Source organism: Drosophila nasuta, chromosome 2L, assembly GCF_023558535.2.
Source record: "Drosophila nasuta strain 15112-1781.00 chromosome 2L, ASM2355853v1, whole genome shotgun sequence".
NCBI classification, from domain to species: Eukaryota; Metazoa; Arthropoda; class Insecta; order Diptera; family Drosophilidae; genus Drosophila; species Drosophila nasuta.
In genome coordinates, this window is record NC_083455.1 from 5,369,980 (window position 1) to 5,387,927 (window position 17,948).

The 17,948-nt window shown below is 38.5% G+C and overlaps 1 protein-coding gene across 1 annotated transcript in view; it reads left to right on the forward strand.

Annotated features, from left to right (window-relative positions):
- The window catches only part of LOC132793672 (potassium voltage-gated channel protein Shaw), a 58,987-nt gene extending 41,370 nt beyond the window's left edge, over positions 1-17,617 (forward strand). The window contains exons 3-12 of the mRNA XM_060803705.1: positions 1,128-1,277; positions 4,845-4,977; positions 5,061-5,240; positions 5,306-5,830; positions 5,891-6,187; positions 7,205-7,416; positions 7,505-7,707; positions 10,341-10,670; positions 13,939-14,043; positions 14,631-17,617. Of these exons, the coding sequence (XP_060659688.1) occupies positions 1,128-1,277; positions 4,845-4,977; positions 5,061-5,240; positions 5,306-5,830; positions 5,891-6,187; positions 7,205-7,416; positions 7,505-7,707; positions 10,341-10,670; positions 13,939-14,043; positions 14,631-15,184 (2,689 nt within the window). The 3' untranslated portion in view covers positions 15,185-17,617. The remainder of the gene's footprint in view (positions 1-1,127; positions 1,278-4,844; positions 4,978-5,060; positions 5,241-5,305; positions 5,831-5,890; positions 6,188-7,204; positions 7,417-7,504; positions 7,708-10,340; positions 10,671-13,938; positions 14,044-14,630) is intronic.
- Positions 17,618-17,948: the final 331 nt, after the last annotated feature.

Consider the following 17,948-nt stretch of genomic DNA (forward strand, 5'->3'; position numbering starts at 1 on the left):
AATCCCTATGAACCCCATGTTGGCTGTACAAAAAGTCGAAAAAATGAGTTAGTCGATTTTTGACAAGTACTAATACAAATTCAATTTAATTATTCAATTTAGCAAACCATGTTGGCACTCTTAGTGCATTTTGCGAACGAAAACAATCCAATGCAGATGGTGCCGGCGTGTTTTTTGTGGAGCCGTAGATCTCTCGCCGGAAGATCTACGCTCCTTTGAACGTCTCTAGTATCGCCTTCGCTGAGCCGCTATCGAATACCGTTTGATAATCTGCAGCGAAGATTCGCTGCCGCAAGATTATCGCCTTATTCCCACTCTAGCTGGCTGTTCGCAGCGAGGTTCGCTGCCTTCACCAATTCTCCCTTAGGCTTGCAGGTTAGGGTGAATATCCGCGTGCGCTTCACTAGTGGCACCTGTTCAACAGGTGGGGAAGGCGAGGACCGCAATGTGCAACACCTATTACACTCTATGGAGGGTCTAGCGTGTGCAATTGCCAGCGGTATGACCAATAAGCTGCATAAAATAACATTTTTACCGCAAGGTCTAATCAGATTGACACTACTTACCAATCAGTGGCAAAGAAAATTTAGCAATTCTAAATTCTCTAAAAGAGCCGGCCAATCAAGTTGGGACAAAGAAAATCTCGAATGCCCAAAAGTGTTGGCATTCCTTTCTCGGTTGCAGTATTATTTTATATTTATTTTTGCAATTTTTCTTTGCAAACTTTTGGTCTGATGTATTAATGTTCTCAGTGAAAAAAAAGTGCATAAGTGAAGATGGCTGCCCTTAGTGAGTGCTCAAAGCATCTCTGTGTGGATCAATGCAATACTTACTCCCCGTTCGATAGACTCAACAGTTGAGCTATGCTAAGTGGAGTTGCCAACTTAATTAAGGCTTTGGCGCATCAGCTGATGCTTTGATTTGTGACAATCAGATGTTTATTTGCAACTTTGCAACTTTAATTTGCAACTTTAATTTAGACAACTACCTCACAAGTTATTATGGCATAAATGGCTGTTCGAATGGGGCTAACAGGGCGTATACGTAGTGCAGCTAATTTGTATGCAAATCCACTTAAATTTATTGCCCAGCTCTTTCATCTCCATTCATCTTTTCCATCATTGCAGATATGAAACTTACAAGGCAACGCTCAAGAAAATTCCGGCTACTCGTCTCTCACGTCTGACCGAGGCCCTGGCCAACTATGATCCAGTGCTCAATGAATATTTCTTTGATCGTCATCCCGGCGTTTTTACCCAAATACTTAATTACTACAGGTGAGCCAAAGTGTTCCACTGCGTATTTATAATCATTATTTATTGCTCCATAATTGCACGAACTTATTTTAATAAGTGAGCACAAATATATATGTATGTATATAAGTTCATAAATTTGTATTAAAATTAAGATTTGAGGCTATTCGTTTTCATCGACGGAAAGTAAGAGTATATAAATATTTGTACTCGGTAAACAATTTATACAATACGATATGTTAAATGAAAATTAAAATGTAAAATTTTCAATTAAAAATATACATTCTCAAAAATAATAAATATTTTACTTTAACTTACTTACTTACTTAACAGAAACTTTGCAACATTTTTATACTGATTTTAAAAGGATATAAGAGATAGTAAAGCTGGCGCTATAATAATAAGTAAATGTGTTGAAATTATATAAGGGATTAGTATTCCGAACTGAGGTTTGAATAAAGCTCACACTACACCTTAATTAACTCATTCTGCAAAGGGTATTTAATCTTCGTTAGGTGGCGTCTTGATGTTCGAGCATTATTAATATTACAAAAGCAAACAAGCTTAAATTTTAATTATTTACCTCAACAAAAACATTGGCGAAAGTCATAAATCTTCGCCGCTGCTGCTGCTGCTGCTGGAAAACTTTATCAAAAATGTTGGCTCTTTTTTGAGTTGCGAGCAAAGACAAAGAAAATAAGAAAGTAAAAAGGCAAAGACAACGCTCATTAGCTGGCAAAGATAAATTGAAAGTTAGTGGGTTACCTAAGTTACTTAAAATTAAATGGCAGGTTACCCCTTTTGCCTCCTTCTTGCTCATCAGCAAGTGCAAATGAAGTTGTTAATGGTAATTGAGTCTCATTTCCATACCTAGAGTACTCAATTATATAGTTATGCTGCGGGAAGAACTTCAAGTTGTAGCATCCAACCTGCCTCGGGGCTTGGGTAAACATTTCTTTCAATTCAATTAACATAGTCTGGGGAGCTGCATATCGAAGGTGCTTCAATGTAAAAATAAAGCCAGCAGACTATTTTGCTGCAAACGATTTATGTTGGTGATGCTGCGCACAATCAAATTACGTATACGCCACGAGCTACCGACAATTTATAAAGCAATTTATGAATTTGTGCAACGCTCTGTGAGAATTTGGTAGAAAAATCGGAAAAATAACGTTGTAACAAGAAAAATTAACAGGGGAAGGAAAACGGAAATTGGTCAATGTATTTCATGGAGAAAAAGAAAAACAAAGGTGAAGCTTGCACTTAAAACTTGTTGTTTGCTATGTTGTAGTATACCTGAATGCAAGAACAAACAAGTAAAAAAGCTACAGTCGAGTGTGGTCGGCAAAATAGTTTGGTATTATTTTTAAAATATAACAAATTAATATACTGCAAAAATACTCAAATTTACCGAGGGTTATATTTTGTATATCACTTTGGTACTACATTAAAAATATATCATAGAGAACCATATTGTCAGCCAAAAAATCCAACTTCTACATTTTTATCTGATGGCATTAAAATTAAAATCGTAAATATGTACTATAGTCAATTTTCTATGTACTAAAAATCGCGACTTCAAAATAATATCGAAATTACGCTTCTTATTAGATTTTTTCAAGGGGCGGGCGGAAGTGGGCGTGGCAGACAAAAGTAAAGTAAGCTTTACTACGTGCAAACATAGCAAGTGCTATACAAAAGTAAGAGTTATCTATCTCTTACAGTCTCTGAGATCTGTGGGTTCATGCGGACGAACAGACAGACAGACGGACATGGCAGCATTGTCGTGGCTGAAGACGCTGAACAAGAATATATATACTTTATGGGGTCAGATATGAATCTGTCTGTTACATACATTTCCTGGCGGTATAATAGCCTTTTACCCTATGGGTAGCGGGTATAAAAAAATGTTTTATTTGACAACTATACGAATACATATTTACCATTCTCCAATACACCGAAACACAAGAAACCTCAAAAAAATTCCGAATTTCACACGAAATTTTCTTGTTGTCAAGGGTTTTTTTTGTTTATTTGGCAATATTTATGAGCCACCGATGCTTCAAAATGTTTGCTACACGATGCAGTCATGCTGTAAAACAAAAGTCAAGTTTTTCACATCTCTACGCAATGCGTAAATTATAACACGACATGGCAGAGGCATAAAAATAACCCTTTATGTCAGGCCACTGCAGTCGGACATTTGAAATCGTTTTACCTTTCATCTTCCCACCTAGAAGCGATGGGCGTGTTTGAAGGATGATACGATGCGCATAATAAAATCCGCAATTCACTTGTCCGCCCGCCGCATTTTTAATGTCCTTGAGGCTCGGTGTGGATAGTAGCTCGAGTTCGAGGTTTTCTTGTTCTTTTTTATTTGGTGTTCCTTTCAGCATTCACAATTCACAATTCAACATTCACCGAGCGCTATGCGGGACATAAAAACGATTCGAAGCAAGCCGAAAGCAGCTAAGAATAAAAAAAAGAATAATTGCATAAAATATGCAGAAAAACTGGACTGTCAGAATGCACACGTGGCACATGGAAAAAGTGCCGCATATGGCCGCATCCAGCAGAAGAGCCGAAAATAAAACAAGCCCCCGAATAGCAGCCAATGAAACGATTACTTTCATTGCGAATACTCACACGAATACTTGTACTACTCGTATATAGTATGTTGTTGCACTGCAGACGACTGTCCAGTAGCTGATATGGCATTACAACTTGGCCAACAACTGCGGACAGGAACATGTCCTTGGTGAGGTCTGCTCCATACTGTGTCCCCCTTTCTCTTTCCTCTGCCTCTGTCTCACGCACCTGCAGCAAGCATTTGCAGCAATTTGCACACGAAAAACACGAACAAATTTTTACCCATGTTGGGGGTCATAAAGAAACAATGGGTTTGTCCTCCTCGGGGACCGGTGTCTTCAGCTACGAGTATGAATCTGTCAGTCATGCATATGCAAGTGATATGCTATTGTGAATCGCTTGATCTCCTCGTCGTTGAACATGATTGGTTTTTGCTTCAAATCCACCAATTTGCAGTTATTTTGCAAATTCTGTTTTTTGTGAAAACAAATGGCACTCAGATTGAAAATCGTTAAAAAAAATATATTATTGTATGATAAAAAATAAGTTTAATTGAGTTCTAGGAAATATTAGCATTCTAATATGAATAATATAACAAGAAAGAATACTTGTTTTATAGAAAATAACTATATTTTGAAGGTTTAAGGTTAGTCTGGAAACAGTTTGTCTTAGTATTTTAAGTTCATTATAAAAAATAACTGAAACTCGTATTTTCAAGATAGTATTAACTTTAGCTTGACAGACTATAATGTTTATTTGCAATATTTGATTAAAGATCTAAATAGAATGGAATGAAAGTTACTGTATATTAAAGTTTATTTATCGAAAATAAACCTGAGTTGCTAAGATTTTCAAGTATATGTAAATGAATGAATGAAGACCATTTTAATTAGTCTATTATTATTACTAATTATCTTAGTTGACTGTCAACTTTTAAGTGTTGTATGACGACATCGTAAATAATAATAATAATAATAATAATAAAACTATTCATTTTTACAGAACCGGTAAGCTGCATTATCCAACGGACGTCTGTGGTCCACTGTTCGAGGAGGAACTGGAATTCTGGGGTCTCGATTCCAATCAGGTAGAACCATGCTGCTGGTCAACTTACAGTATACATCGTGATACGCAAGTGAGTAGAGTTTCAAAGAATCCTTTAAATTTGTGCAAAATGCTTTTATTAATATTGCAATTTGGTTGGCAATGCGTTAACAGAACACTTTAGCCATATTAGATAAACTAGATATTGAAAATGAGAAGCCCACGGAGGAGCAAATAGCGCGACTGTTTGGCTTCGAGGAGGCATTAAGCAATGGCGAGCTTAATTGCTGGCAACGCTTAAAGCCCAAGATTTGGGCCATGTTCGATGAGCCGTCGAGTTCAACGGGTGCCAAGGTACATTTCTTAGAATTAAACGAACCACGATCATTTAAAATTCATTAAGCATTCTCGATTTTCAGTTTGTTGCTGGCATGTCGGTATTCTTTATATTTGTTTCTGTGATATCGTTCTGCCTGAAAACCCATCCCGGTTTTCGTGTGGATCTTCCCACCAGCTACGGCGGCAGCTCAGACGCCGGATCAACCACGTCTGCTCATGATCCGTTGACGCCGCCAATCAGTCAGCCACCAGCCCATCATCAGCCACCACAATCGCAGTATCATCAGCACAGCATAACACCGCCAAGCGGAAGCATTGGACCCACGTTTCGTGTCACGAACTACACGAGCTACAGTAGCGGCAATTTGAGTGCCGCCCAGGCCACCTCAATAGCCACAATCAAGGGCAATCAGCAGCGCCAACGGCTGAAACGAAGTCTCAATGCGAGCAGCCTCAATGACTTCATTGAGCAGAAGCTTTTGGGCCACAACGGGCGCAGGCAACACGGCTGGGTCGAAACCTATGGCCAACCGCATAAGGCGTTCTTCTATGTGGAGCTGGTTTGCAATGTGTGGTTCTTCATCGAGGTCATCATTAGACTAATTGTGTGTAGCACTTCGGTATGACAAATTCAATTCGATGCTGATTAACATTCTTGTTGACAGGTCTCACCCAATCTTTGGCAATTCATCAAGTCGCCCGTTAACATCATTGATTTTACGGCCACGCTCAGTTTCTATACGGATGTCATGCAGCGCATGGGCGAGTACACGGGACTCTTGGAAGCGTTCTCAATAGTGCGCATCATGCGTCTCTTTAAGCTAACCAGACACTCGCCAGGATTGCGCATTCTCATCCACACGTTCAAGGCATCGGCCAAAGAATTGACGCTGCTTGTGTTCTTCCTTGTGCTCGGCATCGTTTTCTTTGCTAGCCTGGCCTACTATGCCGAAAAGTTGCAGGTATGAAGCTAACAAAATGTAGAAGTGTTGTGTAAACATCGTTCAATTTGTGGAATAAGTTTCGTTCATTCATTTTTGATCAGCAAACTAAATCGTTCGGTTCGTTCGTTCGATTTTGTTCCCAACGTTATTGTTCAAGTTCGTTAGTCGCTAGATTTTTTTAAGTTTTCGTTCGATAATTCCAAAATTACGTTATTTTAAATATAATTTTATTATTCTAATTCGTAAATGTTTGTATTTTCATTTAAAATTTGTTGTTCCATTAAAACTATGAAATAAGATTTGTCAAATCAGTTCAAAAGAATGCAAATGAACGATAATTATATCAATGGAACATATAAACAAGAACAAGCAATAGATCAAAAGTTAACAACTGCACAAAAAAGAGCAATAAAGGTGCACTTATTCAATTCATTTACTTTACTAAATAAGAAATTGTTGTTCGTTTTAAACGTGGACACAATAATATAATGCAGTACTTAGATTCCTATGGAAGTATCTTCAATGAGTTGTTGGTATTTTGTGCTTAAGCACACTCGTCTAGTCTCTAGGGATTTGTTCGTGCTTTAAGACCCGTTCGCTTTTGTAAAAAGCGTATATTACGGATGTCAGATTCAAGAGTGAACAGAAAACGTATATTTTCTTGTTGAGTAAAATGCTTTTATATTGCAAATTCTTTATATCTGCGACTTATAATAAGTCTACAAATGTTTATAATATTAATTTGCCATCAGTGTATATATAGTATGCATATTTGATATAGTCAGTACGTAAGTTTGTCCGTTTTAGCAACAGATAGAAATAGAGCATCAAAACTGCCAATGGTAATATAATTCATGTTTTAAGTATGAAAACATCTCGGCCGTAAATATAATTTGCAGGCAATTAATATAATGCCTCGGGATACATTCAGTTAATGTGAAGGGTCTATTGCAGTCCTTAAATTATCTGCTGCCGCTCTCAAGTCTTTTATCTTGCATTTAATTCTTCTTCTTTCCTTTCAATTATCTGTTGCAGGACAATCCAGACAACCAATTCAAGAGCATACCATTGGGATTATGGTGGGCTATTGTTACCATGACCACAGTGGGCTATGGCGATGTGGCGCCCAAGACCTATCCGGGCATGTTTGTGGGCGCACTCTGCGCTCTGGCTGGTGTACTCACCATCGCACTACCCGTACCTGTTATCGTTAGCAATTTCTCGATGTTCTATTCGCACACACAAGTGAGTAAAAGCAAACGCGCAACTCGCTTATTTTGAGCCACTTCATTTCTGCTCTTTTCTCTCTCTCTATCTATTTGTGTTTTGCAGGCACGCTTCCAAGCTGCCAAAGAAACGACGCCGCGTCTTGCCTGTGGAGCAACCGCGTCGCAAGCGGGAGCCGCCGGCGCCGCACCGCGGCAGAGCAAATGCTATCAAACAAACACCGCCGACGGTGGGGGGCGTGGTTGGTGCCCATACGTCTGTACAGGCGCCCACGCCGATGTTCAAGGATGCGTTTGGTGGTGCTAAAATTGGTGAGTAAAGTCGAACCAAAGTCTCCAGTTCACGATTCACAATCCACGTCCTGCAGTCAATTTCTATGTATATGTGTATGTGCCTCACTCAAAATACACTGTGCCACAAACACGTTGCTGTAGTTATTGCTAAAACAAGAAAAAAAAACAAACAAAAAACAATATGATTATAATTTGTTGTACGTTCTTCTTTTATCCGTTGTTGCTTTTTGTGTGCAGCTGTTTAAAGCATTCAGAGCCCACATGACACCACGACAAAAACACACCACAGACAGACAACTCTCAACTTGGTCAACAACACTACTAACCACATACTACTACAACAACAGTCTTACACACACATTATCTACACTCTAACACAAACTCATGTACTGCATGCTGAGCTGTTTTGTTGGCGTATGTTTTACTCCTCAGAGGCCAAAACTAATTTCATTCAATTTATTGTTTAATTATTTTATTATTTATGCACCCTTCCATGCCTCCAGCTCAGGACTCCAGCTGCTCTCAGTATCTGTCTATGTTCGTGCCCCCTTGGGGGGTTATTTCGCTAAATATGGAAATTTCTCAAGGATCATTATTTACACGCATTCAACTAAACATTGAAGCCGGCAGCGTCTGTTTATTTCCCAAGTTATTCACACTAAGTAGTTAGTTGGCCCACAGCCAGTCCAATTGCAGACTTTGTTTTGCTAGCGACAATTGTTGAGTTGCCACCCACATAAATTCTACATATAGTTCACATGCATATATGTGCGTATTATATGAATAGGAATTATTTATACTTACTTTGGTGAAACTTCTTCAATTTCTCTCACAACTTAAGAATCTTAAACGCTTTCTGAAAATTAGGAGAAAATTGCAATTCAAATGTTTATGATAGATTAATTATCAAATTGATTATATCAATGTTGTCAAACAATAAAATGTGCAAGCTTTCATAAATCGAACTATAATTTATGAAATTGATTTAGAGTTTCTAATTCAGTATATGGAATATGCAATATATATTCTTAATCAGCGTCAACACTCGAGACGATATAGCCCTGTCTTTCTGTCTGTCCGTATGAGAAACTTAGATCTCAGGAATATAATAGATACGGTGAAAATTTTGACAGCACTTATTCTTGTCGCTTTAGATTTAAGTTAAGTTTGCTTTAGATTTTTGCCACACCCGCTGCTGCAACTGTGAATCGAGGAAACGAATAACGTACTATATATTTAAGAAATAATTTTATGTGTCAAATAACGGCAGTCGGGTCTTAGCGACTTGACAATCTGGTATATTTTGTACTCTGTGCTATACTACGAATATAATAATATACCAAGTTTAACCTACATGCCATTTTTTATCTATATTGTAATATATCCTTTTGAAGTTTATAGATTGTTTTGTAATTATTTGATTATGAACAAGTAAGAAAGCTACAGTCGAGTGTACTCGACTGTGAGATACCCGCTACCCATTTTGAATAAAAGCAATATATTTTGCGGTATATTTCTCAAAATATACCAAATATACTACTAAAAACCAAAAAAAAAATATACCAAATGGTATATTTGGTATATCGATATAGTACCGCATTCAAAATATACCATAGACAGCACAATATACCAGACTGTCGGCCAAAGCAAATTAGACCCCTAGTAAGTAGGCGTTTTTGCCCATACAAAAGTATTTCTTTAATAACTTCGACAATTTTTATCTGATCGCAACCAAATTTTTAGGAATCATAACTACTATAGTAATTATTATATATACCAAAATTCGTAACTCTAGCTTTAAAATTACGCTTGTTATTCGATTTTTTTTATTTGCGGGGGCGGAAGGGGGCGTGGCAAAATTTGAAACAAACTTGATCTGCGTGCAAACATAACAAATGTTGTCGAAAAAAAATTATAGCTCTATCTCTTATAGTCTCTGAGATCTAGGTGTTCATACGGACAGACGGACGGACACACAGACGGACAGACACACAGACGGACAGACGGACATGGCTAGATCGTCTCGGCTGTTGAAGCTGATCAAGAATATATATACTTTATAGGGTCGGAGATGCCTCCTTCTGCCTGTTACATACATTTCCTGCCGGCACAAAGTTATAATACCCTTCTACCCTATGGGTAGCGGGTATAAAAACATTAATATATTATTTATATATTTTTTAAATTATATGAGTTGAGCTTTTTTTGCTCGAAACATGCACACAAACTGCAAAGCGGGTATTTATCGTTATGTTTTAAGTACATACAGACTTCCTACACACAAACAACCATAATTATGTATGTGTATGGCAATGTGTGTGCGTGTGTGAATTTGTTTATTTGTGTTGTGTGTGTATTGATGTACGTATCTCGTGTACTACTATTGCAAACCTTTCGATGTTGTTTTGACCGTTATGTTTTTCTATCGTTCGTTTGTTTGTAACTCCCCACTGTGCCTCTCCCCACGTATTTCTATTACTGCTCTCTGTTTGTGTGTGTGTGTGCTTGTGTGTGCGTGATGCGAGTGTTCTCATGTAACTGTAACTCTAACCGTAACTGTAAACTGTAAACTGTAACCTGTAAACGTAACCGTAAAACGTAACTGTAACTGTAACTACAAATGTATATGTTATGTGTGTGTGTGTCGTTAGGCAATGTGAACGGCGTGAATGTCATTGGCCTGCATCTGCACAGGCCGCCGATAACGACCTGCGCGGCCAACTGCCACACCCACACGCACGCTTATACCTACGCCCACAGTCAGAGCCACGGCCAAGCGACGAGTCATGGCCACAATTTGGCACATACGACGACGACGGCGACGCTACCCGCCGGCTCCTTAGCCAACGCCAACGCCAACGCAATCGCCTCGGCCGATGGCTCCACGGCCACGACGCCGCCGCCGCCGCCGCCACTGTCGCTGTCGCTGCCGCCGCCGATGCTGGTGTCCGCCGGCGCTTCGGGGCCCACATTCATCAGTTGTAAGTGTTGTCTTGTCGATGTCTTGTCCAGCGTTATTCCTCTCTCTCTCTCTCTCTCTCTCTCTCTGTCTGTTTTTTGCTCTGTCTATATCGCTCGTTCGCTCTCTCTCTGTCTTTCTGTCGCTGTATATTCTTTTTCACCCCTTTCACCAAGGAATATCGCATGCAATACCTTCCCAGCACGAAGCATGATATTTTTGATAAATTTTAGAAGCTGAGTCCAAATTTCATTTTAATAGCTTAGTAAAAACTTTTATGGGCCCACAATTAGTGTTCGACCCACTGCGGGGCAGGGCGGGGAAGATGATACTTGGGGGCTTGTTAAAAATTATCGCATGCTATAAATTTGAGTGCTATAATTTTGTCACTTGAGTATTGAGTCAATAAAATGTCCAAAGTTTTTATGTTCGTTTTTTGCATTTCAAAAGCATTTCCCGTATTCCATTCACATGTCTCTTTGATGTCCTGAGTCCTGCCCCGACTTACGTTACATTTAATTTTAATTACAATTTTATTATGATAGTCAAATGCCTTTTTATGCCATATTTTCAAATGGCCAGCTTCAGCTTCATCTTGCCGAAACCTTCACTTACACAAACACACACAATTTTTCAACATCGCCAAAGGCTTTACGTAGTAGAAAAGTTCATTTACCGTCAAACAAATTGAAAAACTTTTTCCATTTCGTCGTCCGGCAAAGCTGTGGAAAAATTGTGTCCAGAAGTAAAGGAGCAAAATTTGTTGCTCCACTCGATGTGGATGCTGTGAAACATGTCCAAAATTTTAAGCTCTTCAATTCGCTCACTTGCTTCGCTTGCTCGCTAGCTAGCTCGATGTGCATTTTAATTAAAACCAGTTGAAAGACTGCAGTCAATGAGTCAACAGTTAAAGCCTGCCAAGTTCATAAAGTTCTTTCAGCTTTTACCATTTGCCGTCACGACTGATTTACTTTACGAGTGTGTAATTTCATTGGGGTTAACAAATTTCGAGTGGACTTTAGTACCGATAAGACAAGGGCAAACTCTTTCGAGACAACTGTTAAAGTTCATTTAATTTTTTAAGTAAGGAGCATAGCAATTATATATATGAAATTATCAACAGGAATATTTTATTTCATAGAAATTATAGTTAACCTCTTTTTACTTTCATTTCGATTTTGATTAACCTAATTTCATGTTTCCAAAGAGAAAAGCCTAGAACTAAGAAACCATAAATTGACTAAGCTTATGAAATTTCCTACTTTTGATAGAGATATCAATCGGTCTACAATGAAGCTAAACTTTGGCTTTGATTGGTGTAATTATTTATAATTAAACATTTTAGTATAATCACAATCGGTCGAGGCATTCAAGGCATGTGCTTAAGAACAATTAGATACATAACGAAAATCAATTAATTTTGCTATTAAAAGCTCAAGTCGTCTAATATGTGAAGGGCACTCCAGTTGTCCAGTTGTTTTTATTTTAGCAATGGGGCCGCGAGCTGTGGCTTACAAGTTTTATTTTAGCTCAAGTTTCAAATTTCACTTTTTGCTCTTAGCCCATTTTTTGGGGTCAGGTCTGCGACATCAAAGAGCATAAAAATAGCAAGTAAATCATTAGCAGGCAACACTTTAGTAGGCGTGAAACTGTGGCAAGCTTTACTGGCGACTTCTAGTGGTCATTAAAATACGCAGTGCTCCACAAAATGTGGCACAGTGGTGCACACTTTCATTCAAACTGATGTCTAGCAATTTAAAATGAAAACTGCGTTTGGCCAGGCATACAGTAAACAGTAACAGCAAGAGCAAGAGCAACGGGATGCGCAACTGTTAGCAAAGCACATTAAAGACACCTAAAGGCATTTTTACTGGGGCCAGAGAACGCATCCACAGTTTCTCTCGCTGTGGCGCCTCCATTTATTTCTACACCCATTAGAGTGGGTCTGTTGCCTGCCCCAATTGCTGCGGTGCGTGCTGCCTGCCAGCTGCAGCGCAAATTAATTTCTATACTCTTACCAAATAGTCGCACTGTTTGGCCTAGCAATCTGTACGTTTATACAGATATTTTAAAGTTAAAGTCAATTTATACCCCAAGTTGCATTAAACTTATTTTGCTAAGCTACTACGAAAGTATTTTGTATAAGAGTATTTCTACGTCTGTTATTTTTAGGAATAGCAAGTAATTACACGGCTTCCATCAAAGTGGTATAATAAAGCTATAGAACAGCAAAAGCACGAAAGTACACCAAGTCGTAAAGTTTTAGAGAGTAATAAGTCTATTTGGCAAAGACAATAAAATTGCGTTTAAAGAAAAAATAAATTTAAGGCAAGACAATCAAACCCAAACTAGAGTGAAACATAGCCGGCTATCGAGTTCGTAACTCGTTATATTTGAAATTGTTGCGTTCCCATGAAAACCAGCAAATTGAAATATTTGCACACTTTCGCCCAGCGATTTTGCTCATTTTAAGGAAATGTTGCAGAGCCCAAGTTTCGCAGTGGCTGAATTTTTAATGGCTTCCGAAAGTCAAGAGCCTGCGAGAAAAGAGAAAAGAAAAATTCGTAATCGTAGTTATAGTTACCATTAAGAATTCTGTATGACTTGCATAATAAAGTAAATGTAATTATTTTAAACACAATATTTTTTGGTAGTTAAAGGCTTGGCAATTCATAAATTTATAAAACAATTTTTTTTTATATATTCTTCATGTATCCCAATTGTGTCCTTAAATTCCTGACAATTATTTATTTTTATTATTTTAACTAACGATAAACAAATTGCTAGTTGTAGAACAATTTTGAGTTTTTGCTGCACGCTGTTTGAGTATCATTAAATGTTGTGCGAATCATTTTTTATATGACCCTTGAAACCTATTGAAAAAAAAAATGTTGGTTTTGATTGCACACTTGTCCAAAAATAATATGCACATTTTCACTTTCGAGTAAAAACTTTTCTTTTCTGATGAACACAATATTAAGCATTCGGTGAAAAAAACTGGTAAAAATGATTTTTATAACTTTTAGCAGTTATTTTTTAATTTTTTTTTTGTTTGAGTGAAACTTTTATTAAAATATTATACGAGAAGCGTATAAAACAAAAAAAAAGTGAAAGAAGAAAATTCGCTGCGTGCTTTTTTTAAAGTTTTGCACGACCACGAAGGATTTGTGATTGTTTGCAATTCCTTTCGGCAAAGTTTTTGCCTTTCGCTTCAACTTTCGTCGCGTTACATTGTTTACTTTTGACGCGCAACTTAAACATTATCCTGGTTTTCTGGTTTGCCCTTTTAGCGGACTACTTGAGTGTGCCAGCGGTGCAGAGCCTGCAGCCGAGGGCGGCAACCACTGGACACGATTTTATGCTGCCTCTTCAGCCGAAACTTGTGGCGCCTCTGGGTGAGTTGATAGTAATTTCAGTGAGGCCGCGCCACAAACTTTTGATAGATAATTGCATTAAGTAGACAGCGGGTGCCGGGGTGCCAGGCAGAATTGTTGAACCCACTTGTGGCCACATATCGCGGGGCCCTTGGGGGCATGGCAGCAAATAGTTTCAGCGTCATTGTAGAGAATGCCTTTTCAAACCCTCGAACAAAGGCGTTCTCCAACTGCAGGCTGCAGGCAGCAGGCAGCAGGCAGCTGGCATTGTGCATTCCTGTTCTGGTCCGTGTGTCCTCCGCAAAAGTTGCCTGCTCCCGGACACTGATAACACTTGGTTGTTTTCGTTGTGGTGGCTTGGGCTTGGGTGGGTCAATATTAGCACAGTGGGGAGTTTGCTTCACAGTTGCCTGCACAATGTGTGTGGCCGATAACCCAACGCGTTGACATGCGCTTTCACTTCCGCTTCCGCTGCCTCGAACAGCTTGAATGGTTCCGACTCCGCCCTAGCCTTGCCTCCTTCACTCTGTCTCTGTTTTGCTGGGGCAAATTAAAGTGCTTGACATATTAAGGACATGTTTTTGAAATGCCTTCTCCACCCCCCGCAGAACGCAAGGATCAGCATCCGCTGCAGCTAACCGCACAGAACTTGGCCTCGGACACGAATCAACTGTACGCGAGCCACGCCCACAAGTCCGGCACTGTACTAAGCGTACCGCCCACACTCAGCATGACTCACACCCAGATGCCACCGGGCATGGCCAGCATGGGGCAACGGACACCGAATCTCAGCTATCGGGCAACGCATATCCATGGGCATGCGCCCATCCAACAGCCGATACCGCAACAGTTTCAGCAGGCCACCGCCGTGGATTGCAACATCAAAATCTCAGTGGCTGGCGCAGGAGGTGCATCATCGTCTTGCGGTGATGCTGAGCTAATGATGGCTCCGAAGGTGACGCTGCTGGACGATCTGAGCGATGAGGTCAACTCGTCGACGGATGATTGTGGCGAGTGCTGCCTGGTCGATGACAGCGATACCTACGAGACGAGTAACAACAATGGGCCGCATATCAATCAGGATATCGAACAGGAGAGCGCTGGCGCCGAGGAAGACAGTGGCGACAGTTCCGGTGGCATTTACATAGGACCCACCCATTGATTTTCGGCCATCAAATGGGACTTTCCGTGCTAACAATGATATGTAAATATGTGTATGCATTTGTATGTGTATAGCTAGCCATTACTACGAGTAGTTGGACAGCATCCAACAAAAATCAACGGACCACTCCCATTTCTCTATCTTTCTTATGACTCTTATGACACAAAAAATACAAGAAAAGAATAGGAAAACATGTTGTGAGCAAGTAATGTTGCTGTTTTGTTATAAATCTTTTATTCTGTCGAGACTAACAAGAACACACTTCCCATACACTTTTGTAAGTCACTGTTTACCCTGGTCATACAAATGATAGATAATCATCCTCCATTTCGACGAGTTCTTCATATAGTTTTTGGCTCAGCTTTCCTCATTGGACTGTAATGTGAAAACTTCCATTAATCATGGCATTTTCCTCAACAAAGGCTATTTTATTGTCTTTTTGTTTTTGTTTCCAATGGTGACTTGCCTATATTCTATAGATATGGTAACCTGATCCCTGACCCCACAGCAATCTTTTAAAGAAATCTTTTAAGCATGTGCTGTAATTTTATAAATTTAATAGACTTCTTAAAATTGTTTGCATATAAAAATGAAAACCCTGCAAGGTTTCACAAACCTTCAAATAATATTTTTGTATATGATAACCTGATTCCCCGCAGCTATTCAATGGGGAAATGTGCTCATTTAAAAGACTTCTATTCTATATACAATAAAGTTCTTTATTTATTTTTCAAACAATATTTGGTAACCTGATTTCCTACAACTATCCAATTGACAAAAACCATAAATATGCTTCCTACAAAATATACAAGTTTCTGTGTAGAGATATTTCTCTATGCAAAAATGTCTGTTCTGTATAGATGTTATAGTAACTGTATACCAAAGCAATTCCTTAAAGAAACACTCTTAGTATGCGTTAAGTTTTGGCAAGTTTATTGAACTTTTTGACTTTAGACTCATAAATTAAATAACTTAAACAAGCTCTCTTCGTTCTCAGGCACCTTAAGAACTACGAGGGTGAGTGTATATAATGTATTCGTATCGTACACTTGTTTGCTCTTATTATATCATCTACTGACGTAGCCAGTTTAATAAATGTACGTTTTTGGGGTAACGCCCCTAACTCGAGACAAGCTAAACATGTCTTGGCCGTGCTCCATGCTCCCCATATTTGCACATTTGTGTTGTCCTTATAACTGTCATGTTGACAACTGTCATTGACAGAGATATATGTATGTACCCGTGCATAGCCGAGATGCGAGCATCTCTCTCTCTCTCTCTCTCTCTGTTTGTCAGTTTGTTTGTATCTCACACATCCGGCAGGGTCTGGCTATCTTCACTGCCAAGACAAACGGTCAGCTCCGCAGTCGGACAAAGCAAACATATCATCCATATAAACGTGTCCTCCACTTGCTGCGCTACGATAGTTTCCATTTTCAGACACGCCAAGGTGTTTATTGTATAAATCTTTGAAACTAACATGGAACTATAAATTTTAACACTTGAATAACCTGCATCAATTGACATCCCTTACACCACCTCCTCGTCTCTCTCTACTCTGGACATCTCACTCCCCAGTACGAGGAAGTTCAAATAAAAAGTGTGACTCGGAATCTTTATCTGACGCATTGAATGCCACCATTTCAATGGACTTACAAGTAACAAGTAAGAAGTAAGTCTGAACAAGAGTGCTCAACTAGTGAATACCCTTGTGAATTCGATTCCTACTTGCCAATGTTTCAGCATCAGCTAAAACATACACGACCCTGCTTTCGGTGCAGTCAAATGTCAACAGGGTGTAAGAACTAGAAAGTCGACACAATGGCGCCGGATTCCATGGCATCTCTTCCTTTCACCCAGCTCATGGTGCGTATTCTTTTCGTTCTTAGCTGTGTCAAAGGCGACATGGCTGCAAAACTTACATACACACACATACATGCACATATACATACATACATATATACACACGAATACTAATATAAATCGTAGCCCGATTCTCTCAATTTTGTGGTTTTTGTAATCTTCTTAACTTATGTGTCAGAAACTTCGTGTAAATATCCGTTTATTAGTAAAATACAAAACCAAAAAACAAAAGAAATGCGAATGAAATGAATATGCAGAAAGAATATAGAATGAATAAAATAGAGCATGTCCATATTAACTTATCTGAGGTTCAAACGTAATTTTTGGTCCAATACTTATAGTTTTTGATGTGTGTGTGTCTGTGTATGATTAATAAATATTTGCAACACGAATAATAAAAATAATAACTACCAAAACCAAAAGAAAACAAAAAATGATTAAAAGAATAGGATTGTAAAAATTTCAGAAATATAAAAACTACATGTAAACATTAAATTGTATGGTATACATTACATAGTACATTAAGTAGTTAAGAATAAATTGGTGGATATGCTCTAAAACTTGTTATTAAAGATTAAAAGTTTCAATTTAATCTGATTAAAGTAAAACAAATTTTAAATTTTAAACTATAAAATATGAAAGTTGAAGATTTACTTCCTTTAAATTATATTGCAATGTATTAAGTGGTTTAGTAAGCTATGAAATAATATAATACAAAAAAAAACAAAACACATTTTTCAATCTTGTTTATGTCCGTGATATATATTTCTGTTTAAAGTTTTTATTCTTCCTCTCTATAATGTATGCAATAATGTTTACCTTTTGTGGAGGAACCAATTTTGTTAACATCTAAAAAAGTTTACGAAATGCCAACAATACGTCAACATTTTTAAATTTAAGT